Raw genomic sequence first — 24,407 nt, forward strand, 5'->3', positions numbered from 1 at the left:
AGGCCTCATGATTGGCCGGCCTCCCGGAACTACCCGGCAACTCATGGGTCACGGCTTTTCATCTCTGACGTCCCATTGGCTGAGGCGCGGGCGCCCTTCGCTCCCTGGGAACGAGGCCGAGGGGGCGGGACCGCGGGCCGAGCCGGGGCGGAAGGGCGGCTGCCGCAGCCAATCGCGTCCGGAACCTGTGCCGCCGCTGCAGCCCGACCGTGTCCTTCTTACTGGCGTCTTTGCGCGCTCCGAGCGCTGCAGGAGCACCCCGGAGAGAAGCCCCGTGTCCCGAGGCGCGGATGAGGACGGCACGGGCTGACCCGGTTCTCTCTGCGCTCCCCGCCGCACTTGCACGATTCCGGTCTCCTTTGCAGCGAAAAGGCCGTGCTTTTTCTGCGCCGGAATCCGGGGCTCCGCTACCAAGGCGTAATACGCGAACCTCCCAGAGGAGAGAATAACAGCTAGGTGTTCACAGGGGCCTCCGTGCTCACCCCAAAGCCAGGACGCCAGACTCGGCCTCCTGTGGTTGTCCATCAGACAACTCTGTCTCTGGGCATTTGATGGACATGTTGCTCTTTTACACGTTTTTATGCTAATAGTGTGAGGAAGTTCGTCGTTCACCAAGGAGGCTATTTTTAAAAGGTTAAATACGTGTGTCATGGAGTCTTTCACCGCAAAATACACTGCAGGAGGGACATACAGATGGAGGAGGGCAGGCGGTTCTTGGGGACTGGACAAACCCGCAGAGCGCGCACAGACCTTCTGAGTCGTCCTCAAGGTTAGGTGTGCATCCGAATCTCCTGGGGGACCTCCTTAAAAACGGATCGCTGGGTCAGAAATGAGATCCAAGTGTTTGGGTTTCTAATAAGTTGCCAAGTGGTGATGATGACGTCCTCCAGGGGCCACCCTTTGAGAAGCCCTGTTTTAAAGTACCGTTAAGGAGGAGTCAAAATGGAGATGGTTCTAGCTTCACGGTTTTAAAAGGCTAACCTAAAAGCCCTCCACAAGTAGCATCAAAGAAAGTCTGTTTGGTGCTCCCCTCACCGAGTTCACATTGTTTCCTCTCCACCCAGGTAGCACTGGAAGGAGACTTTGAGGTGACTTCAGCTACTACATTGTGCACGGTTCCTAAAGATGATGATTCAGGTCCTGTCACCACAGTGCTGAGACCATCCCTGTGCTTGAAGGGCTACATAATACCCAAGACCGTGGCTTTATTCAATTCCCCAGTGCTTCATTCAATTCAACAAATATTTTAAGTGTCTGATGTGGCTGTGGTGGAAGCTAAGGGTGTGGATGCAGTGGCAAGCAAGGCAGGTACAACGAAGACACATTAAACGTTCACAAAGATATCTGTAATGTGTTCACAGGCATCAAGGAGAACTGTAAGATTCCATGATAGCAGATACCTTTGATATCTCTCCTGATCTAGGGGATGGTCCGAGGAAGGGAGAAAAAGATTCTGTAGTCTGCTTTGGTGAAACCTGAACACCTGAACTTGCTCTAATAAAACTAGCATGACACATTTGAGAACCAAAAGTCAGCTCGCCTCTGGTGACCTCATGAGAGCTTTGAGTTTTCCTTTTGTCTTCATTGTCCTAACAGTTAAGGGCATGATGTTGGAAAGAACACTAGCCATGTACCACCGAGTGACTCTATCACACCACAGGCTTCAGCCCCTGATGTAACACCCTAAAACTATAATTTCTGTTCGCAGTAGGTTTCACATCAAGAAAGTAGCTTACTTTTCTCCATCAGTGCCTACCTTCCTTCTTTGAGCTTAAGAAAATAGAAAACAGACCCCTTTACCTGCTAGAGGTTTTCTAAAATTGTACAAATATTTTAGAGGGAGGTACTGGGGAACAAAATTGACCAAATTTTATTGTTCTATTGTGTGCATGTACAAATGCGTAACAATCCCACTATAATATATAGTTGTAATGCACCAAAAATAAATAGTTAAATAATTATTTTATTATTCACATTAGGTTCTGGCACTAGTCTTTTCAAATACTTATTTGAAACATTTCTTTCAAAGATTGTGAAATATGATTGACAGTATGTATTATCATTAGTAGAGTTAGCATAAGCCAATTGGATGTTAAAATGCTTTGTTTTATTAGGATCCCCAGAGCCATTACCTATATGATTTAAAATACAGACTGAGTTTAGATAAAGCCATGCAGCACTGTAGAGTTTGTTTCTAAAAATATAAATTCAAACCCCTGCATATGTAATTTTTAGGTCAATCTTCTTAATTAAAATATAAACATAAGGATTTGGTAACAATGTTCAGTTAGTTGTGCTAAGATTAACTGTGAAATACAGAATGGGAAATTAAAAGCATTAAAAAGCATTGCTCACCATCTTGGGGGCAAAGGAAAGGAGAGAACATGTGATAGGTGGAATATTCTCCAAATCCTAATCCCCAGAACCTGTGAATAGGTTACATGGCAAAAGGAAATTCAGGTTACACATGCGATTAAGGTTGCTAATCAGATGACATGAAAATAGGGAAGCAGCCTAGATAATCCAGGTGAGCCCAGTATAATCACAAGGGTCCTTTAAAGTGGAAGAAGGACTTGGCCTGGCATTGCTGGCTTTGAGAAGGGAGGAAGGAGCCCATGAATCAAGGAAAGCAGACAGCCTCTGGAACCTGGATAAGGAAAGGAAACTGATTCTCCTGTAGAGCCTCAAAAGGAGACCCTTGTCGGACTCGTGGCCTCCAGAACTGTTAGGTATTAAATTCACATTGTTTGGGACACACAGTTTTTGGTAATTCACTACAAAAGTAATAGAAAATTAATACAGAACATAAGAGGGGAAAACAACATGTATGAAGAGGTTTACAGGGAAGAAGTTTACAGTGGGAGAAAAGCAGTTTCTTTTTCATTGGTCTTTATTTTTTTAGTTATACGTGACAGTAGAATCCATTTTGACATGATTTATAAAAGCATGGAATAAATCTTGTTCTAATTCAGACTCCATTACCTCTCCTTCCCCTTCTCTTCCCTCTGTTGATCTTCCTGCCATTTATCCATACTTTATTTTTTAAAATTAATTTCCTGTGGATATACACAATGGTGAGACTGGTATATGTATATATGTACATATATTCATGTATATACATAGGAAAGTTATTCAGATTCTTTCCACTGTCTTTCCTTTTCTTATCCCCCTCCCTTCCCTTCTTTCCCCTTTGTCTACTCCACTGAATTTCTCCCCTTATTATGGGTTAGCTTCCACATATCAGAGAAAACATTTGTCCTTTGGGTTTGGGGGATTCATTTATTGCACTTAGCATGATAGTCTCCAGATCTATCCCTTTACTGGCAAATGTCATAAAGTCATTCTTTTTGGCTGAGTAATATTCCATTGTGTATATCTATCCATTTTCTTTATCCATTCATCTGTTGAAGGGCACCTAGTTTGGTTCCACAGCTTAGCTATTGTGAATTGTGTTGCTATAAACATTGATGTGGCTGCATCAATGTAGTATGCTGATTTTAAATCCTTTGGATATATACTGAGGAGTGGGATAACTGGGTCAAAATGTGGTTCCTACAATTTTCTGAAGAAACTTCCTAGTGGGAAAGCAGAGTTAGAAACTGAGTTAAAGGGAAGGTCTTGAAAGGTCTTCGATTCCAGGCATTTAGCTTACGCCTGTCAGGCCAGCATAAGCCAAGAGTTCCAGGGTCATGATAGCTGGGAAGAAATTATCCAAGAGAGGTTCTTGGGGAGGACTGATGTGCTTGGTGACTGATTAAATATAAGGAACAAAAGACTGAGAGACTCAAAATGGTTCCCACATTGGCCTCTAGATGACTTGGGAAGTCATCTGTAGAAAGAACCAGCATCCTCTGTAGAACTATTGCTTGAAAGGAATGTAGAGGTCACAATGCCAGTGAAACCCTGAGCCAGAGCTAGCAGCCAGTCTCCCCCCTGCACGCTCATCCTGGGTCATGCCCTTGTCGCATTCTGCAGTGGCGTCCAGTTGAAATTATGGTCCAAGACCAGAAAATGCTTCATGAGTGGGGTTTAAATTGGGTACAGGAAAGCTCTCCTTGGAGTACAGGGAGTGGCTCATATAATACTGGAAACTATTTCATCCTGGCAATCTTGGCAAATAGGTTTGTTTTCCACATTTGGGAAGTTAAGAAAGGAAAGGTCTCCTGTGTCTTGGAATAACAGAAGGCGGGCATAACAACCTGGGGTAATATTATACCCTTTTATTAGCTGGGTGTCAACACTTTTCTTGAGATATTGCCGAACTAAGAAGTCATCCTCAAGCTTATATTGGATTACTAATATTGGAATAACATAAGAATATTTTAGTCTGTATATAGCATTTGTGATTTGATAAGAATGTTTCTCATACATTGAGTTCATGGGAAGGAGATTCAGAGCTGTCGTGTGAATTTTGACATTGGCAGATATGACCCCTTTTACTGGAAGAATATAACAGTCTTATAAAAGACTAGTGAAGTTAGCATCATCCTAGGAGATGACCACACACTGGTTTCTTAAATGTGTGTGTGTGTGTCTCTGCATATATATATATGTGTGTGTGTGTGTATGATTTTCATATGCACACAAGCACACTCATAGTTGAGGCAAATCTCAAGGTGATTGAAAGTTATTGATGACTGATTGAGTGAATTCAGCCACAACCACGTCTGGCATTGTATTTGATCCCCAGGATTCTCCTGATCACTGGTGACGTCTGAAGGTGCCCTGGTTTCCATGTGTGTAGACTGCAGACATTTGTATCCACTGTGCGGAGGAAGTAAAGAGCATATCATACAGGGCAAGTTGTTCACCTTTGGGGCCAGAGGGCAACAACACTTTGAAACTGGAAAGCCATAGGAGATGAGGGAATGACACCGAGGTCGATGGCCTGGGCCTGGGGCATGGGACCCTCCATGAAGGGCCTCAGAAGACCTCCTTTTGGATCCCACGTGCAGTTTGAGCACTGGGGAAGATTATAGGGTGAATAATTAGAATTTTTCTCCATAATTTTATCTAAAATTTAGTTTTTTTGCAGGGAAAGAAAACTTGGAAAACAACTTGTTTTTCTCTTAAACTCCAGCTCTCAGCTCAATCAACCATGACCATCTCATGTGTCCCATATTTTTGGATGATCTCTGTCCTCAGCCCATAACAAAATATTTTTCTGCCAACAAGGGAATGGATTTCAAGGCAGAATTTAATAAATAAAATTCATTTTAAAACTCCACCCAACACATTTATTTTAGCATTCATATCCAGAATCGTCAAGAAGCAAGGAGAACAAAATTCCCTTTAGTCCAATAAAGTTGTTATATGCAATCTTTCTCTAAAGCTAAAGCTGTTTCCTTGCCATGAAGAATCTCAAATTATGATGCCAAAGTTTTTACTGTCCTTAATGCATTTCATATTTGAATAGCAATTTTTATCCCATTGCTCTGACACGTGGTAAAAAGTTTTTGCCAGTATAAGGAAATTACATTCAACCTGCATCTCTACTGTTTGACGATTTAACAGAGAAATGTCCTGTGGCCATTCCTGGAGATAGATGGCAAGACAGCAGTCCCTTGGCTAAAATCCTTAGAGCATATAAGTCCAGAAGGTGGTATCTAGAATCGGAAGCATCTACTTCTTTCTCACTGTGAATCTGGTCAAAATTCCTAACTGTGTGTTCATGCCTAATGACCTTCTTTGCTTTCTGTCTTGCTCACCACAATCCATTTACCACACAACAGCCAAAGTGGTTTTATAAAAATATAGCATTTTAAAAATTGAGACATAATCCATGTAACATAAATTAGTCATTTAAAAGTATATAGTTAGGGGCTGGGGCTGTAGCTCAGTGGCAGAGCATTTGCCTTGCATGTGTGAGGCACTGGGTTCAATCCTCAGCACCACAGAAAAACAAATAAATAAAATAAAGGTATCGTGTCTGTCTACAACTAAAAAAAAAAAAATTTAAGTATATACTTCAGTGTTTTGGGGGATGTTTATGATGTTTTGTAACCATCACCATGTGACTTCAGGACGTTTCCGAAACCAAACATGAAACTCTGTGTGAGCAGTCATTCCTGTTCCCCCTCCTGCTCTTTCTATTTTCCCTCTCTATAGATTTGCCCCAAGTGCTTCACACAGATACAAGTACGTGGTGTATGGTCTTTTGTGATCGGCTTCTTTCCCTGAGCACAATTCATGGTGTCACATGAAGTAACAGAACTTCATTCTATCTTATTGCTGAATAATATTTCATTGTGTGAATAAATGCCACACAGCATATCCATTCATCAAGAAATGGACACTGAGTTTTTTCCCACTTTGGGGCTGTTTATAAATAATACTGCTCTTAACATTCATATGCAACTGTTTTTGTGAACAGATGCTGTCATTATCTAAGATGCATACCTCGGAATGAGTATTCTGGGTCAGATGGTGTCCCTATATTGAACCCTTGAGGAACACATTCATTTAAGAGTGCATTCCATTTGTGTCACTCTCTAGTAGTTTCACAGTTCATTAGAATAAAATCTAGACTCTTGGCACGCACTAGAGTTCCTTCACCACCTAGTCTCATATTCTACCATTCTCCCAATTTACCAAGTTCCAGGCAACTGGCCTCCCCCTTCTTTCTCAAAAATACCAAATTCACTAGTATTAGGAAAACTGGAAAAAACATGTCATACGATGAGTTAGACCCTTACCTTATACCTTCTACAAAAATTAAAGTGGAATAAGGACCTAAAACTATAAAATTTCTAGAAGAAAACAAAAGGGAGAAACTTTATAACATTGAATATGGCAGTGATTTCTAGAATATAACTCTAAGCATTGGTAACAGAATCAAAATTAGTCAAATAGGATTATTATTAAACTTAAAACCTCTATAGGAAGGAAAATAATAAAGTGAAAAGACAATCTATAGGTAGGATAGGATAAAAAATCTAGAAATCATATCTGATAAGGGATTAATATGCATAATATGTAAACAGCTCCTACAACTTAACACCAACAAAATATTTTTTAAAAATAGAAAAAGCTCTTGAATATATTTCTCCAAATACATATACAAATATTCCACATCATCTGAAAAGATGTTCAACATCACTAGCCATTAAAGAAATGCAAATTAAACAACGAGATACCACCTCACATGCATGAGGATGGCTGCTAAAAAAAAAAGAAAATAGTAAATAACTGCTGTTGTTTAGGTTGTGGAGAAACTGGAATCCCTATGCACGTTGGTAGGAATATAAAATGGTGCAGTCAGTAGGGAGGTTCCTCGAATATTAAAAATTGAGTTATCATAAGATCCTGGAGGCCCACTTCTAGGTGTGTATCCAAAAAAAAATTGCAAGGAGAATCTTGAAGAGATATTTACATATTTATACACCTATGTTCATAGCAGTATCATTTACCATTGGCAAGAGATAGATCCAAATGTCCATCAACAGAGTGAAGCATAAACAAAATGTAGCACATACATACATACAATGGAATATTATTGGGTAAATAGACAAAATGTGGTAAAAATATACTTTAGAATGTTATTCAGCCTTAAAAGAAAAAGAAAATCCTGTCACATGCTACAACATGGATGAACTTTAAATACATGCAATGTGAAGCAAGCCAATTGCAAAAAGACACTGAGCTGGGCATGGTGGTGCTCGCCTGTAAACCCAGCGGCTTGGAAGGCTGAGGTGGGAGGATAGCAAGTTCAAAGCCAGCCTCAGCAATTTAGCAAGGCTCTAAGCAACTCAGTGAAACCCTGACTCAAAAAATTATTAAAAAGAGCTGGGAATGTGGCTCAGTGATAAAGCACCCTGGGTTCAATCCCCAATACAAAATAATAATAATAATAATAATTTTAAAACAGACACTATGTGAATCCACTTACATGAGGTATCCAGAGTGGTCAACTACAGAGATGCAGGAAGTAGAATTGTGACTGCAAGGGGCTGGGGCTGTGGAGGAGAAATGGGGGATTTTTTCAACGAGTGTAGAGTCAGTTTGGGAAGATAAAGAATACATGCTAGAGATCTGTTGCATGTCAACACAAATGAAGTTGACATCATTAAATTGTAGACTTAAAATAGTTAAGGTGTTAAATTTTATGTGATTTTTAATACAACTTTTAAAATAATGATTTTTTTTCAAATGCCAACTTCTGGGGCTGGGTTGTGGCTCAGTGGTAGAGCGCTTGCCTAGCACGTATAAGGCAGTGGCTACCACATATAAATAAATAAAACAAAGGTCGACTGACAACTAAAAAAAATTAAATTAAATAAAGGCCCGGGGCTGGGATTGTGGCTCAGTGGTAGAGAGCTCACCTAGCACATGGGAGGCCCTGGATTCTATCCTCAGCACCATATAAAAATAAATAAATAAAATAAAGATATTTGTCCAGTTACAACCAAAAAATAAATATTAAAAAAATAAAATAAAGGCCCACTGACAACTAAAAAAAAATTTTTTTTTTAAATGCCAACTTCTTGGGCTGGGCTGGGCTGCGGCTCAGAAGTAAAGTACTTGGGCTGGGGATGTGGCTCAAGCGGTAACACGCTCACCTGGCAAGCACGGGGAGCTGGGTTCGATCCTCAGCACCACATACAAATAAAATAAAGATGTTGTGTCCACCAAACCTAAAAAATAAATATTAAAAAATTCTCTCTCTCTCTCTCTCTCTCTCTCTCTCTCTCTCTCTCTCTCTCTCTCTCTCATCTCTCTCTCTCTTTAAAAAAAAAAGAAGTACTTGCCTAGCATGCGTGAGGCACTGGGTTCATCCTCCACACCACTTAAAGATAAAATAAAGATATTGGGTCCACCTATAACTAAAAAATAAATATTTTTTAAAACGCCAACTTCTTTCATGCCTAACGGCCTTTGCTCTTGCTCCTCTTACTGTCTGGAACAGTCTTTCTCTTGCCCGTTGCATGATTGGCTCTTTTCATACTTCTAGTTTCAGCTTAAACACTATCTCAAACTATTGTTTGAAATAGGTCCCCCTTGACTCTCAGTCTCAGTCACTTATTTGCTCTTTTTGAAATACTTATCACAATTTTGTTATAATTTATTTATTTTTGTCTTTCTTGCTAGAATATGAAGTCTATGAGGATAACAACTATGCCTGTATTTTAAACAGCACACCTGTCTTAGAACTGAGATGTGCAGTAGATATCTAAAATATTTTTTCTGAGTGATCAAATAAGTCTTTGTAAACCTGGAAGAGTAACATTTGCATCTTGGGGTTGCTTGGAGAGCCAGATACAGTCATATATATGGCACAGGACCTGACATATAACAACTTGGTCATATTTTTAAGGCAGCCACCCCCCAGTGGTTCTAAAGTTGGTTTAAATGTGAGGTGGCGCCCAAGAATTTTCAGAGTTGAAATGACTAGGTTATGAGAGCTATAATCTAATGGATTGGCTAATCCACTGATACAGCTTAACTGGGCAGAAGGCAATAAGTATCTGGGGACGTGCCTTTTTTCCTGTGGTGCTGGAGATTGAACCCAGGGCCTTGTGCATGCAAGGCAAGCATTCTACCAACTCAGCTATGTCCCCAGTCCTCTTCGAGGTTTTTTGTTTTATCCTGTTGAGTGGAGCTTTCTCTCTGCTTCCTGGTACCACATCCTGAGCTGCTTTCCTCCACCACGCCCTTCCACCATGATGTGTGGGCTTATCTCAGGCCCGGAGCTTTGGAGATGGCCATCTATGAACTTAGACCTCTGAAACTGTGAGCCCTGAAATACATTTTTCCTTTTCTACATTTTTCTTGTTAGGTCTTTTTGGTCACAGCAATGGACAAGTTGCCTAAAACAGACCCCAAGGCCCAGCACATGCTAAGCGCACACTCCACCACTGAGCTACATGCCCCTTCAGGATATTTTCACTGCACCAGATGATCTTTAAATGTCAATCCAGCCCCAAGATTCTCAGGAATGATATAAAACAATCTTGTGAGGACTCGTAAGCAGAGCACCTGCATTCTAAGGAAGTAAACCTTGCCAACAAGTAGAATCTGTCATGCCGGCAACCTATAAATGCCAAAGTCTTTGTTCTTTAGAAGTTCAGAACTTCCGAGTACCCTCAGGACTGTCTACCCCTTGTGAAAAAGGATGAAACACTTAAAGTAAGAGTTATAAATGTAGGGGCCTTTTGAGGAGCCATGGATAGAATTCAAAGGGTCTATGAATTTGGATGGGGAAAAAAATGATGTTCTTGATGTCATGAAAATCTAATAAAAATTTAGCATTTCTTTCTATTATACATGTAACTCCCCCTCAAACAAGGTTAAAAGCCCTCAGTGATACTAGCTATATCTACAATTTTTAAAAAATATTTTTTAGTTGTAGATGGACACAATACCTTTATTTTATTTTTATGTGGTCCAGAGGATTGAACTCAGGGCCTCACACATGCCAGGCAAGCGCTCAATCACTAAGCCACAACCCCAGCTCCTGTACTTACAATTTTGTTACCAATAGAAATCACTAAGATTTTCATATAATCATAACTGCTTCGTAATATCCTTATGTTCATTAATAATTCAAAATTATGATAAATAACACTGTGTGAAAAAAACCCAGACTTTATTTTCTTTTGAGACAGGGTCTCACTAAGTTTCTGAGGCTAACTTATGATCCTTCTGACTCAGCCTCTGCAGTCACTGGGATTACAGGCAAGTGCCACCGTGCCTGGCTCAAAGGCATCAATGACGAGTCCTCATCTCATACTACTTCACCCATGTATTTCCATACATCCTACTCAGAGCTAGTTAAAAAGAAAACTTACCTAAAAATTAGTTTAAAGTTCGAAATGGCTTTTTCTCGGGTTATTTCAAAGTTTTCTCACAGGACTCACACGTAGGACACTTCTATGCTGCTCTGGTAAATGAAGCCCCTTCTATAATGGGGCGCTGTGAACCTCCAATTTTTTGGAAAACTGGCACATTTCCAAGTTTGATGACATGGCACATCGCTCCAGTAATTCCATTCCGCTTTGGTCAGTCCAAAGGGTGGCTTCCCTAAGCTCAGTACCAAGCTATCTTATTTTCTTAGAATCTAAACCCATTTTTATGAGATCCCAGTGCCTGAAAATATTAATAAAAGCTATGTGCTTTTCCCCAAAAAACAATAGCCAATAGAGGTTGCTGTTTAACAAACCAATTAAGATGCACATATCTCAATATATTACAAATTCTGTTTTAAAAATGTTTGATAACATTATAGAAATGTACTTGTGTTACTTTGTGATTCTGTGTTTTATTTTAATGCATTCAGGAACATTCTAAGAAATCCATAGACTTTACCAGATTGCCAAAAGGGTTTTTGGTACATAAATGTTAGCTATACATAATGCTTGTCATGTAATAGGGTTTCCATGAATGATTCTTCATGGTCATAAGAATTCATTTAATATATGTTATACCTTGGGTTCTACCTTGAATCTGTGCTTATATGAAGAGTAAAGCAAAAAGGCCATTTTGGTCCTTAGGGAAAACTTAACTGCTTTACACTTTCAAAAACCTTTTAGAGACTATTGTTTCATTTGAATTTTTCATCCTCTGAAGAAAGTGTGGAATGTAAGGTATTTGCTGACACCATTCCATGCCTTCTAAATAACTGCTCACACCCTGCTCCTACCCTAGCACATGAGGAAGGAGCCATAATGGAGTGCTTGGTTCTGTGGTGTCACTTTAACTCAATGAAGTGTCACAATGAGTCTGAGGCCAACTTTTTGTGGATTTGTTTTAGAATTTCAAAGCAACATCTTTGCTTAAAAAAAAAAAAAAGGTTAAGATTGAAAACAGAAAGGCATTCTCTAACAAAGAGACACCACGGTGACCTATGAGTACGCAGAAACGTGATGTAAAAGGAGCCCCTTCTTTTCTCCTTGCCAGTTGTGTGGTACTTCTTTTTCTTTTTTTAATATTTTGTTTTAGTTGTGGTTGGACACAATACCTTGATTTTGTTTGTATGTGGTCCTGAGGATCAAACCTTCAATTTTTTGGAAAACTGGCACATGCTGGGCCAGTGCTCTCCTGCTGAGCCCCTAACACAACCCCTACCCCTGTGTAGGGCTTATTGAATGGTGCTGATTAAGTGGGCCTCTATCTAGAGTGAAGAAACAGGATTCCTTCCTTGCTCTGGCTTACCTCCCAATGAGGGTATGAGTAACACAGAGGACCTGACTATCCAGATGCATCTGGAAGAACATAAGTGACTCTCCCTTTTTAAGACCTCTCTTTCCTACTGACCTATTCAGTCATGATCAAAAGTGATTCTCTCTTCATACTATTCTAAGAGTTGCTTGGGAGACAGAGGAGTAGCTCAGCAGTAAAGCACAGGCTCAGCATGCCTGAGGTCAATCCTGCTACTGTTGGGATAGTGTCTCCCAAATGCTCATGGGTTAAAGACTTGGTTGACATCCTGTGGTGCTACTAGGAAGTGGTGGATCCATTAGAGGTGGGGCCTTGTCACTGGAGGCATGCCCTTAAAGGGGACATTGAAACCCTAGTACTTTCTTCTTTGTCTTTTGCTTCTACCATGAGGTGAGCATCTTCCTCTGCCACACACTGACTGTAATGTACCATCTCACCACGGGCCAACCATGGACTGAACCTCCAAAACTGTGAGCAAAAATAGACTTTTCCTTTTCTTAACCTGATTACCTTAGGTGTTCTGTTACAATAATGGAAAACTGAGTCACACAAATCCTCAGCACAAAATAGAAAGAAAGGATGGATGGAGGGAGGGAGGGAGGGAGGGAAGGAGGGAAGAAGAGAAGAAGGGAGGGAGGGAGGGAAGGAAGGGAGAGATGGGGGTGGGGGTGGGGGTGGGGAGCAAAGCAGAGGGAGAGGGGAGGCTTGGCTTCAAGTAGGATGGAGTAGGTTGAAGCAGTCTATTTCTCCCTCTAAGAAAAAATCGAAAAGGCAGATAAATACCAAACACCTCTGTGTAAAGCAGTCAGAGAACCAGTAAGACAATAAATGAAGATCAAGATTCCAGACGAGGAACTGAATAAAGGCAAGCTGACCTGCTCTAGCTACTTACTTTCTGGGGTTCTTGTAGGACAAGATCTGGGCTTTGCTTTGGCCAAGGCTCATCACTAGGATTCAAAATTAGTGAAACTGAATTCTCACAGGGCTGGAAAGACAAAACTGGAATCTTAGCCAAGATCCCAGGGAAAAGGACTGAGTGAAACACTGAGGCTGACTCAGAGGGTTTCTCCTCAAACCAGCTGCTGAATTCTGAAGCCAGGTAGGGTAGAAGGTAGAGACACATCGTCCCTGTTTTCCAGAGGCTTCTGCTTAGCAGCGCCTTTGTTTTCTTAGCAGAGGAGAGAATGACTCTTCTTTGGAAAAGGATACCACCACATGGATATTCTTTCTTATACTCAACATTTTATACTCAATTTTTAATATATGCCTATTTTATACATAATATTTTAGGTGCAATACTCAATGCTGAATGAATGTCAGATGCTATTAGGCATGCCATGCAAAGACCCCAAACCAAGAAAACTAATAGACAGTAAAAATAAGCCCACAGGTAAACCAGGTATTCCATTAGCAGACAAGGCCTTTGGTTAAAATGTTCAAAGAAATAGAGTAGAAGATGGAAAATTTCACAAGAAAAATCAGAAACCATTTTATAATTTTTTCTAAGGAACTCTTAATTAAAAGAATATATTTAAAACATAGAAACCGTGAAACAAAAAAATAGAATAAAATAAATAACTAAAAGTAAGAGCACCCTGGGAAATCAGGTGAGGGGTGACAAACCAGGCCAGGCAGATGGGGACGGGTGGCCAGGCCTGTGGATACTGATGCTGAGTCAGCACATTGCTGGCTGCATCTCTCTGGAGCCCTGGGTCAGGGCCAGAACCACGAGAAGCAGTACAGATTCAAAGGGTTGTAGACACATTAAGAAAGAAAAAGCATTTGAAATGTAGACTTGAACATCCTCAAGAGTACACTCCAATACTATGCTATAGCATTAAATGGGTGCCAAGACACAATGATGAGTTCTGTCGAAAATAATTCTTCAAAATTATTCTAAGCACAAGTATATGTTTAAATTTACTATCAGGACATTTTAGAAGACAGTGGGAACATTTGTTATTGTTGTATTTGTAAAGGATTGAGAATAAAAGGCACCGCAATTGCTAAAAAGCTTTCTGTACATTATTCCATAAGGATGGTGGCCACTGAGGACCAGATTTCCTCAGTTAACCTCTCATTCTGTGTTTCAGACTAGACTGTAATATCATGAATTCAGAACAACAACAAAAAAATCCTATGAAGTTTTCTAGTTAAATTATTCCCTTTTTAATAAGAGGATATGGGTATTACAACAAACAACAAAACCAGAGCCACAGGAAAAGTGGTTTATTATTAATGATGAAAGGCTGACATGCAAGCTACCACAGCCCCAGGAAACTGGACATACAACACTGCAAACCGTGCTTTAGAAAATCGTTTTCTGGGGCTGGGGCTATGGCTCAGCGGGTGGAGTGCTCACCCAGCACATGTGAAGCCTGGGTTCGATCCTCAGCTCCAAATAAAAACAAATAAATAAAATAAAGCTATCATGTCCAACTACAACTAAAAAATAAATATTTTTTTTAACAAAAAGAAAATTGTTTTCCAGTTAGCACTTAAAAAATACTTTATTTATACTTTGTAACTAAAATACAAAAGGGAAGTAAAGTACCTCAAGGAAATAGATTATGAAATTAAAATGTAACTTCACATATACTGATAAGGTGGAATGACTGTATGGAGTCCCAATACGAATATTTTTTAAATAAAATTATATTGACTGAGTTTTAAAGTAGTCAATCTACCCTTCTGTTTCCTTTTATTTCTGTAAGGCACAAATTTTCAATGCTCATATTCCTATTTCCTCTGCTATTGTCTTGAAATATCAAAAGAAAAAAAAAATCAGTGCCACAGGCCAGACTCTTGCTAACCAATCTACAATAATAATAAAACAGTGCAGAGAAGAGAAGCAAATCCATAAAAACGAGGAAATTCTATATTATCTTGTCTATAAGGTGGCTAGAAGAGTTGCAAATATATCACTAAGAGCTTGTGATATTCTTAGATGAGAAACAGGCAGAGACTGTTCTCCCTTTCTGCTGCCTGAGAAATGACAGCAGTGTTGAAAAAGTCATTCTGTCAAAGTCATTAAGAAACTAAAGCACCTCTGGGCGACCTGTGCCCTGGGAATGCTAAGACACCCTCTTTGCCCCTCACTTCCTTAGTTTCTTGTTCTCTTGTCTTTTCCTCTCAAAAACAGACTGAATAACATCAATTCAACAAATATTTATTGTGGGCTTGATCTGTGCTAGGTACCATGGAGGCTCAAAAGGAGTCCAAGTCAGCGCCCTTGATTTAAGGAGCAGTTAAAAGCACCAAGGAAATCCAACTTGAAGCCACCTTGTGTGTTTCCATTTCAAAATCTCCTATCACCAGTAGTTCCTTTCCCTCCAGCCTCCAAGGAAAGATGGTCCTTCCACCTGCCCAGAGCTCACTCACTCTTGCATTCCCAAGTCCCCATCCTCTCACCTTTGCAGAGATGTCACCGGCCATTGTTTCTTGTTTTTTTATTTGGATTTATAATCTCAGTTTCATATGGGCCTCCTCCTTAGTAAATACAACTTGCTTATTTCCGATGGTACGTGAACCACTGCAAGATACAGCGTGCTATGTCTTTACCCTTCTCATTGAGTCTCTTGAAAAAGAAACCTGTGAATCCATTAAAAATGAAACCTTGACTTTCTCTGCGGAATCACCATGGCGGCTGGGACCCTGTACACATACCCTGAAAACTGGAGGGCCTTCAAGGCCCTCATCGCTGCTCAGTACAGTGGGGCTCAGGTCCGCGTGCTCTCCGCACCACCCCATTTCCATTTTGGCCAAACCAACCGTACCCCTGAATTTCTCCGCAAATTTCCTGCTGGCAAGGTTCCAGCATTTGAGGGTGATGATGGATTCTGTGTGTTTGAGAGCAATGCCATCGCCTACTATGTGAGCAATGAGGAGCTGCGGGGAAGTACTCCAGAGGCAGCAGCCCAGGTGGTGCAGTGGGTGAGCTTTGCTGATAGTGACATAGTGCCCCCAGCCAGTACCTGGGTGTTCCCTACCTTGGGCATCATGCACCACAACAAACAGGCCACTGAAAATGCAAAGGAGGAGGTGAGGCGAATTCTGGGACTGCTGGATGCTCACTTGAAGACAAGGACTTTTCTTGTGGGTGAACGAGTGACACTGGCTGACATCACAGTTGTCTGCACCCTGTTGTGGCTCTATAAACAGGTCTTGGAACCTTCTTTTCGCCAGGCCTTTCCCAATACCAATCGCTGGTTCCTTACCTGCATTAACCAACCCCAGTTCCGGGCTATCTTGGGTGAGGTGAAACTGTGTGAGAAGATGGCTCAGTTTGATGCTAAGAAGTTTGCAGAGAGCCAGCCTAAAAAGGATACCCCACGGAAAGAAAAGGGTTCGCGGGAAGAGAAGCAGAAGCCCCAGGCAGAGCGGAAAGAAGAAAAAAAGGCAGCTGCCTCAGCTCCAGAGGAGGAGATGGATGAATGTGAGCAGGCACTGGCTGCTGAGCCCAAGGCCAAGGACCCCTTTGCTCACCTGCCTAAGAGTACCTTTGTGTTGGATGAATTTAAACGCAAATACTCCAATGAGGACACGCTCTCTGTGGCCCTGCCATATTTTTGGGAGCACTTTGATAAGGATGGTTGGTCCTTGTGGTACGCTGAATACCGCTTTCCTGAAGAGCTCACCCAGACCTTCATGAGTTGCAACCTCATCACTGGAATGTTTCAGCGATTGGACAAGCTGAGAAAGAACGCCTTTGCCAGTGTCATCCTCTTTGGAACCAACAATAGCAGCTCCATTTCTGGAGTCTGGGTCTTCCGAGGCCAGGAGCTTGCCTTTCCGCTGAGTCCAGATTGGCAGGTGGACTACGAGTCATACACATGGCGGAAACTAGATCCTGGCAGCGAGGAGACCCAGACCCTGGTTCGAGAGTACTTTTCCTGGGAAGGGGCCTTCCAGCATGTGGGCAAAGCCTTCAATCAGGGCAAGATCTTGAAGTGAACATCTCTTGCCATCACCTAGCTGCCTGCACCTGCCTTTCAGGGAGATGGGGGTCATTAAAGGAAACTGAACATTGAATAAAAAAAAAAAAAATGAAACCTTGACAATATTTGGCCTCCACTTCTGTGATGTTCCTGGAACACTTCTGGAAGATCCATCATGGGTAAGTCCGTGAATCAAAAGGCGTTCTCTAGCCTCTGATCCCACCCTCCCCATTTCTCTCAAGTCTTGGAGGGTAGTGACCACTCACTGTCCCCTCCTCTTCTCCACACTGCCCCATGCTCACAGTTCTCCTCCAGCGCTCTGGCCATCAACTGCTTACCCTCTCACCTCTAAGTGCTAAGACATTCCCCTAATTCCTGCTTTCTTTCTTTGCTACAATTTGGATATGATTTAGTGTGTCCCTCGAGGGCTCCTGTGCTGAGAGCTTGATGCTCAGTGTGGCATGGAATCTTTAAGAGATGGAGCTTCGGAGCTTCGCATAAGGTGATTATGTCATTCAGGTGGCTACCATTGGAAGGGATTGATACTAGTCTCATGGAGTGAATTATTACAAAAGAGCAAGACTGGCCACTTCCTGTTCTAGCTTCCTGTCTTGTCACGTGACTTCTCCCTCTCAGGAATACTCCCAACATGATACCATCTACCATGATATGATGTAGCTAAGGGGGCCTTCACCAGAGGGCAACATAACAGGGCTGCCTGATCTTGGACTTTCAATCTCCAAAACTAAAAAGCTAAATGAGCATCTTTTCTTTATAAAGCATCCAGATTCCAATATTTTGCTATAGCAATGGAAAACAAACTAAAACCTTTATGTATATATTCTTCCTTGGCTTCTCTTCATAGATGATAGTTGGGAGGATTTCCAAGCTCTGAGAATACTAAATCACTGTCTTCAAAGATAAGTGCCGAAAAAGAAAAGGGCAGACTTCTTGCTTTCCATCTTCCATTACAATTCACTTAGTTGGCAAGAGAAGTGGGAAGAAAAGGTCAGGGTAGTGTTAGCAATGGCTGCATCCCTCTCTCAGCCAGGCTTTCTCCTACAGCCTGGACTCTTGCGTTGTTCTATTAACCCTATCCTTGCAGCAATAGGGTGATGCCTGGGAATTGTAACGGCCTCCTCCTATCGCTTTTCCCAAGATACAGTAGCATTCCTATTAGATTCCATTTGTAGTTTTATTTATTATCAAATTCCAACAAGTATATTCCTTCCATGGTTTATTTGATTCTAAAATTGACCTCATTAAATTTAGTCATGTGAGTCAGCTTTTCATCACAGAAACAAAATAACAAGGAAAAAAAAAACAACCTTAAAGGAGGAAAGATTGATTGGTTCACACTTTCAGAGGTTTCAGACCATGATCTGCTTGCTCCACCACATTGGGCCTGGCAGAGCAAAGCTGCTCACCTGATGTCAGCGGGGAAGCAGGGCCAGTGTGTGGGAGGGTGGTCCAGGGACAATATAACCTTCAAAGGCCTGCCCCCAGTAACTTACTTCCTCCAACTGGGTCCCACCTCCTGATAGCCCACTCTGCTGTTGAGAAACTGACGTGACTCCATTTTTTAAAAAAGCTTCTACCTCAAAGCCTGTCCAAGGAAGGGAGCGTGACCCTTGTCCTTGGAAAAATCCACAGAGAGCTCCTACGCACATATCCACCCTGCTGAGTTGTTTGTCTGCAAATAACAGGAGAGATCTGTGGCACCTGGTGTCCCTGACTCAGTTAGGCTAGGTGAGGACCCATAGCAATCCCCTAGCAACCACCAATCAGCATGAGACAGGGAAAATACCTGGGATGCCAGATGACCCCCCAGTAGTTTATGGTGGTTGATAACATGCTGGGGCACGTACATCCCTTATGGCTTAAACCAATCTATTCAAACAAATCCCCCTCTTGTACTAGCCTATCACCCCTACCCAACTTGTTCCTGCCAGTGAATGTGCTAATCAATGTTAAGAGCTGTTGTTTGACTTTTCCGCCGTGTGAAATGGTTTGCTGTGTGATATTGTTTTTTTTTTTTTTTTTAAAGAGAGAGTGAGAGAGGAGAGAGAGAGAGAGAGAGAGAGAGAGAGAGAGAGAGAATTTTTAATATTTATTTTTTAGTTCTCGGCGGACACAACATCTTTGTTGGTATGTGGTGCTGAGGATCGAACCCGGGTCGCACGCATGCAAGGCGAGCGCGCTACCGCTTGAGCCACATCCCCAGCCCTGCTGTGTGATATTGTGATGCATAGAGTATCCCCCAAAACCTATAAAATCTCACTGAACAAAGGACCAGGGCTCACTCCCTGGGACCACTGCATTGGAACAGTTGTGAGTCCAGGCTCGAGCTTGCAATAAAGACTCTTGTGTAATTGCATTGGATCCGGCTCCTGGAGGTCTATTGGGGTCCCATGAATCTGGCATTACACTATGAGCTCATCAATGGATTAGTCCACTGATGAGGTTGTCACCCCAGAGCCCCACTCTGCTGCACTGGGAACCAAGCCTTCAACGCATTAACCTTCAGGGAACATTCCAGATCTAAACCATAATAGTGCTCTAATTTGGATCTTAAACGCTCACTAAAGGCCCATGTGTTGGAGGCTTGTTCCTCAGCCAGTGGTGCTATCAGGAGATGGTAGAGGCTTTAGTAGGTGGGACCTACTTGGAGGTCTCAGGTCACTGGGAATGTATCCTAAAAGGGTCTGGGGCTGAGGCTGACAGTCTCTTCCACTGTCTTAGCTTCCTAGCCACCATAAGGTGAGCAGCTTGCTGCACCACAGGCTCCCTGTCATGATATGCGGCTCTGCCACAGATCCCAAAGCAATAGGGTCAAACAACTGACCCTGACTGAAACCTGTAAAACTGTCACTCAATATATACCTTCTCTTTTTTATGTTGATTTCCCAGATTCCACCCCCCACACACTTTTTTTTTTCCCCCAGTACGGGGGATTGAATACAGGGGCACTTAACCATGAACCACATCCCCAGCCATTTTTAAAAAGTATTTGATCTAGAGATAGGGTCTTGCTGAGTTGCTCGGTGCCTCGCTAAGTTGCTGAGGGTGGCTTTGAACTTGCCATATTCCTGCTCAGCCTCCTGAGCTGCTGGGAGTACATGCATGCACCACCACACCCTGTGATTATCTCAGATTTTTAATTCCAGTAACAGCAAACTAACATATTAGGCTTGTTTTTCTGTGTAAAATTGTTGTTTTTTGGAGGACACCAAACACTCTTTACCATCTTTGCATCCATAGACTTAAATAGAATACTTATCATACATATCTGATGAATTGATTCATTTTGTTATACCATCCAAGATTAATAGTACCACCTTCAACAAGAAAGTAATGTTGTAGTTGACCTTCAGACTAAAGCCTCCTAAATCAAATGAGATCATTACATTAAACTTGATAGAGCTCATCCATATGATGCTTTAAAAACCAACCAATTTCTATTTTAGGGCAGAGTATGTGGCCCATTTAGATAAAATATTTATCTTGCCTTAATTTAAGCATATAGCTATGCAATATTTACTAATGTGTCCATTCTCTAACCTTGGACAAATTACATTATGTCATCTTGTAACCTTGGTTTCCAAATCAATAAAATGAGGAAAATTATAACATCAGAGGGTAGTTGTGAAGAAATACAGTAACACATGCTGATCATTAAGATAATGCTCTAAAAGAGGCATTTGATAAATGGTGGCCATTTTTAACTTTCAGAGAAATAGTAAAATAAATTTGTAACACAATTAAAGCATATTACTACACAAGTGTCTATGATGTTACCATCTTTGTGGGAAGCAATTTTTCTAAGATAATATGTTTGTGATGAATCCTTACATCAACAAACAAGAAGAGTTAGGAAAGAAATAAGTACCCCTGTGGGTCCATCTCACAATGTCACAGCTAACATTTTACAAGGAAGGTATCAGAGTACACCTTATATATCCTTTAAGAAAAATTAAACTATAATCAAACCTGTCTGTAAAGAACAGATTCCACTTACCATTTGCTCTTTTACTCATTATTCTCCATAACTGAGATACTGGCAAACTTTGATGCTTTATTAGAAAGAATTAATGTATCAATGTCTGAATTAGACAATTGTGGGAATTAGACAATTGAATTGCAGTTATGAAGAGAATGTTCTTGTTCTTAGGAAACACCTGCTGAAGTACTGAGGGATAAAGAGGCACGACGTCTACAACTAACTCTCAAATAACTGGTGGGGGGAGGGTATACATTTAGTGGAACAGAGAATAAACAACTGATGTAAAACATTAAGAAGCCACAGAAACTCTCTGGCCCTCAGTCTTCATGTTAGAAGAGGGCTGTTTTATTCACACTGTGAGTGATGATACCCATCTACAGGTCAGCATTAGAAAAATGTTAGTCTGCATACTGGGTTTACATCAGTTCTTGGTACTTATTCTTCAGTAGCTTTTAGACTGTTTCAAGATCAAGACGAAAACACTTCCTAACTCAGTCGGCTGAGTGCAAGAGGCCCACGTGCTTCTTTCCAAACCACAGAGCTGGGTGCTTTCAGGAGCTGGTTTGTATTTGTACCCTAAAATAGCTATGCCTAGTAGAGTCTAATTAAATGTTTAAGCTAATGAAATATATACAGTTACTGTTTCATGAAAATTCAATCCATAAAAAGTGAAAACAGGAAGTGGGTGGAATGAAGCAGACTTTATTACCCTACATACACGTGTGCTCACACTGCCCGTGTGACTGCACCGGGTTCAGGCAGAGCAAGGCGAAGCTGGGCTCCGTTTGTGTACAGTGTGTCAAAATGCATTCTGTTGTCATGTGTAATAACTAATTAAAACAACCTTTTTAAAAATCTCAAAAAGTGCACAAGAAATTACTATAGAGCTTAGACATGGGAAAGACAAACCTCTACAACTCTGGGAAAATTTGTTCAAAACCCCGACCAGCTTGGCAGTCCATTTCCTGAGATGTGTGTGAGTTTTTGTTCTACTCTGAGGAAATGAAACGGGAAGTCCCAAGCCTTGGGGATCGTAATAAAGGGAGGGAATGGATCCTGGGCTGCCAACTGCAAGCCCGGCTGAAAGACGGTCTCGGAGCTGCCTCCTAAGCCTTCCGCTGGGCCTGGCCGCCGGGCTGCGCAGCGCCACTTCTCGTCTCCCACGCCGCCCCGAGCCACCCAGCCACCCGCGCCCGGCCGACCCCGAGACCCCTCGACCCGGCGACGTCTCCCCAGCACGCAACCCCCAGGCTGCGGAGGAGGCCGGGGCGCAGAAGAGGCGGGATCGACTCGCTCGGCGGTCTCCGCCCCGGTCCCGCCCCCCGCCCGCGCCACCGCCGAGCGCCGATCGGCTCGATGAGCGGGGGTGCTGCGGCCGAGGCGGTCGGCGCCGCGGCCTCCCCTCCCGCCTGGCTCTTCGCCCCGCTCGGCTTCCCTCTCCCCGCCCGGCGCCGCGGAGCTCCCCGGCTCGCAGGTACCGGCGCCGGCCTGCCCGGTGGGGGCGGGCGAGCGGAGGCGGGGAGGAGGCGACGCCCCCGCGCCGGCGCCCACGTCCCCGGCCTCGGGTAGGGCGCTGGGCCAGACGGGGCCGGGGGCGGTTGAGAGGCCCCGGGGCCGCGGGGTGCAGAGCGGCGGAGGGGCGGCCTGGAACGCGGGGTGGGAACCGGCGCCGCCTGGTGCGCGCAGGAGGACGGCCTCCGCCCAGGACCGGCGCCTGCGGACGCGGAGCGCGGCGGGCGGGTGGTCGGGCGGTGGTGGAGCAAGATGAGTAAATAGATGCAAGTTGGTGTGCGCAGAGCCATGGCGGAGGCCCGGGGCCGCTCCCGAGCACGCCTGCGTGACGTTCCGGGCGTCGGCGGGGCCGGGCGGTGGGCTTCCAGGAGGTCTCGCCCAGGACGTCCACGCCGCCTCCCCGAGCGCCACTCGTTGCCTGGGTGGGTTGGTACCCATGGCGTCGGTGGATCCGCCGGGGGCGACCTGCCTGCTGCTTTGCCGGTGGCCCTCTCTTTGTGGAGCTGGGCTCACTCTGTTCCCAGCTGGTCCCCTGGCTCCGATGGCGGGGTCTGCTGTTTAAGGTTTTAACTTTGCTGTGCGTCGCATGCAGACTTCATAAGAGTCTGTCTGGTTTGTGGGGGGCTGTTGAGCACCCTAGCACCCTTTTGTAGGATTTAAAATACGATTGAAGAAAAGTTCTCCGATGGTTTGCTGTGGTCTGTTTTCCCATGCATTCTGTAACATTTCTGCATGAGTGAATTATCCTGAAATCAAAGTATGAGGCATAAAATGGGCCAGGTGTACATGATGGAAATATTGTGGAATGAGAAACTCTGGAGCTGTGACTTAGGTACAAGAGTTTAGTGAGGTTACAGAAGGTTAACTTTCTGGCTTGAGAACATTTCGTTGAATATGAAGCTAGACACTTTTTTTTTTTTAAGTGAATGACATTAAACAACAAACTAATGTCTTAATGTACTTAATCTGAAGATCTCAGATGCTTCTTCCTGAAGAGGATGTAGGGCTACTGGGTTGTTACAGGGAAGTATGTCTTTCTCAGGTAGAACTGTGTGATCTGATGGCAACCAATTGAATAAATACTAAAACTGATAACGCACAACCATTGATTTAGGCCTGTATCTCTGGTATTTCAATAAGTGAAGTGACCAACACTTTTTTTTTTTTTTTACTAAGTCTTTTCTCTTAGTTTCTTGGTTCTTACCTCAATGGTATGCATAAAGAATAAAAGAAAACGTGCATGTGTAACTCTGAGCACTAAAACTGCTCTGCATCACTGAGAAAATTGCACTTCTATGTGCCCAACACAGAAAGCATTCTATACATTTGAGCTATTCTAAGTTCTTAGGTGTTCAGCCATCATCTGATCCAAAAATACTGAAAATTCATATTTGCATATGACACTTTCTCAAAAAATTTTATTGTTACATACACATTTTCTTGGAAAAAAATCACAGTACTTATTAGCATGTAAAAAGCTGTGAGGTGGTTCTATAACAAAGAAAACTGGCTTTGTTTAACTCAGTTCTTTTGATGTGAGAGACAAACTCGTTTTCTCCTATTTTCATAATACATACACCTCTGTGACCCCAGAATGTGTGGAGATTTTTCTCTACCAGAAAGCAAGTAATTTTTGCAGCAGATTCTCTAGGACATACCATCTGGGTGTCCTCTAATTCATTTCATTTCTAACACTATCTGGAGATAGCAGTCCATCCCACAAGTTGAGGGTTCACTCCTATGAGACTGCCCCCCCCCCCTTGAGGTGTCAATCACAAGCTCCAGGATGTTATACCTGT

General features: G+C 42.7%; 2 protein-coding genes and 1 long non-coding RNA gene across 4 annotated transcripts in view; all 3 read left to right on the forward strand.

The window, feature by feature from the left end:
- Positions 1-164: 164 nt before the first annotated feature.
- On the forward strand, positions 165-5,296 carry LOC144256874 (uncharacterized). The gene is made up of 3 exons (XR_013344296.1): positions 165-769; positions 4,691-4,798; positions 5,036-5,296. It is a non-coding gene; the product is annotated as an uncharacterized LOC144256874 (long non-coding RNA).
- A 10,486-nt stretch (positions 5,297-15,782) lies between these two features.
- Positions 15,783-17,158, forward strand: LOC144256828 (elongation factor 1-gamma). The gene has a single exon (XM_077802354.1). The coding sequence runs from the start codon at positions 15,796-15,798 to the stop codon at positions 17,107-17,109; it is 1,314 nt and encodes a 437-aa protein (XP_077658480.1). The 5' UTR covers positions 15,783-15,795; the 3' UTR covers positions 17,110-17,158.
- A 5,187-nt stretch (positions 17,159-22,345) lies between these two features.
- Vamp4 (vesicle associated membrane protein 4) overlaps positions 22,346-24,407 on the forward strand; it is a 33,304-nt gene continuing 31,242 nt past the window's right edge. The window contains exon 1 of one of the 2 annotated variants that reach the window (XM_026388458.2): positions 22,346-22,570. The gene's annotated coding sequence lies outside the window, so the exon portion shown is untranslated. The other variant, XM_026388459.2, reaches the window with a different exon arrangement.

This window comes from Urocitellus parryii, chromosome 9, assembly GCF_045843805.1.
Source record: "Urocitellus parryii isolate mUroPar1 chromosome 9, mUroPar1.hap1, whole genome shotgun sequence".
Classification (NCBI taxonomy): domain Eukaryota; kingdom Metazoa; phylum Chordata; class Mammalia; order Rodentia; family Sciuridae; genus Urocitellus; species Urocitellus parryii.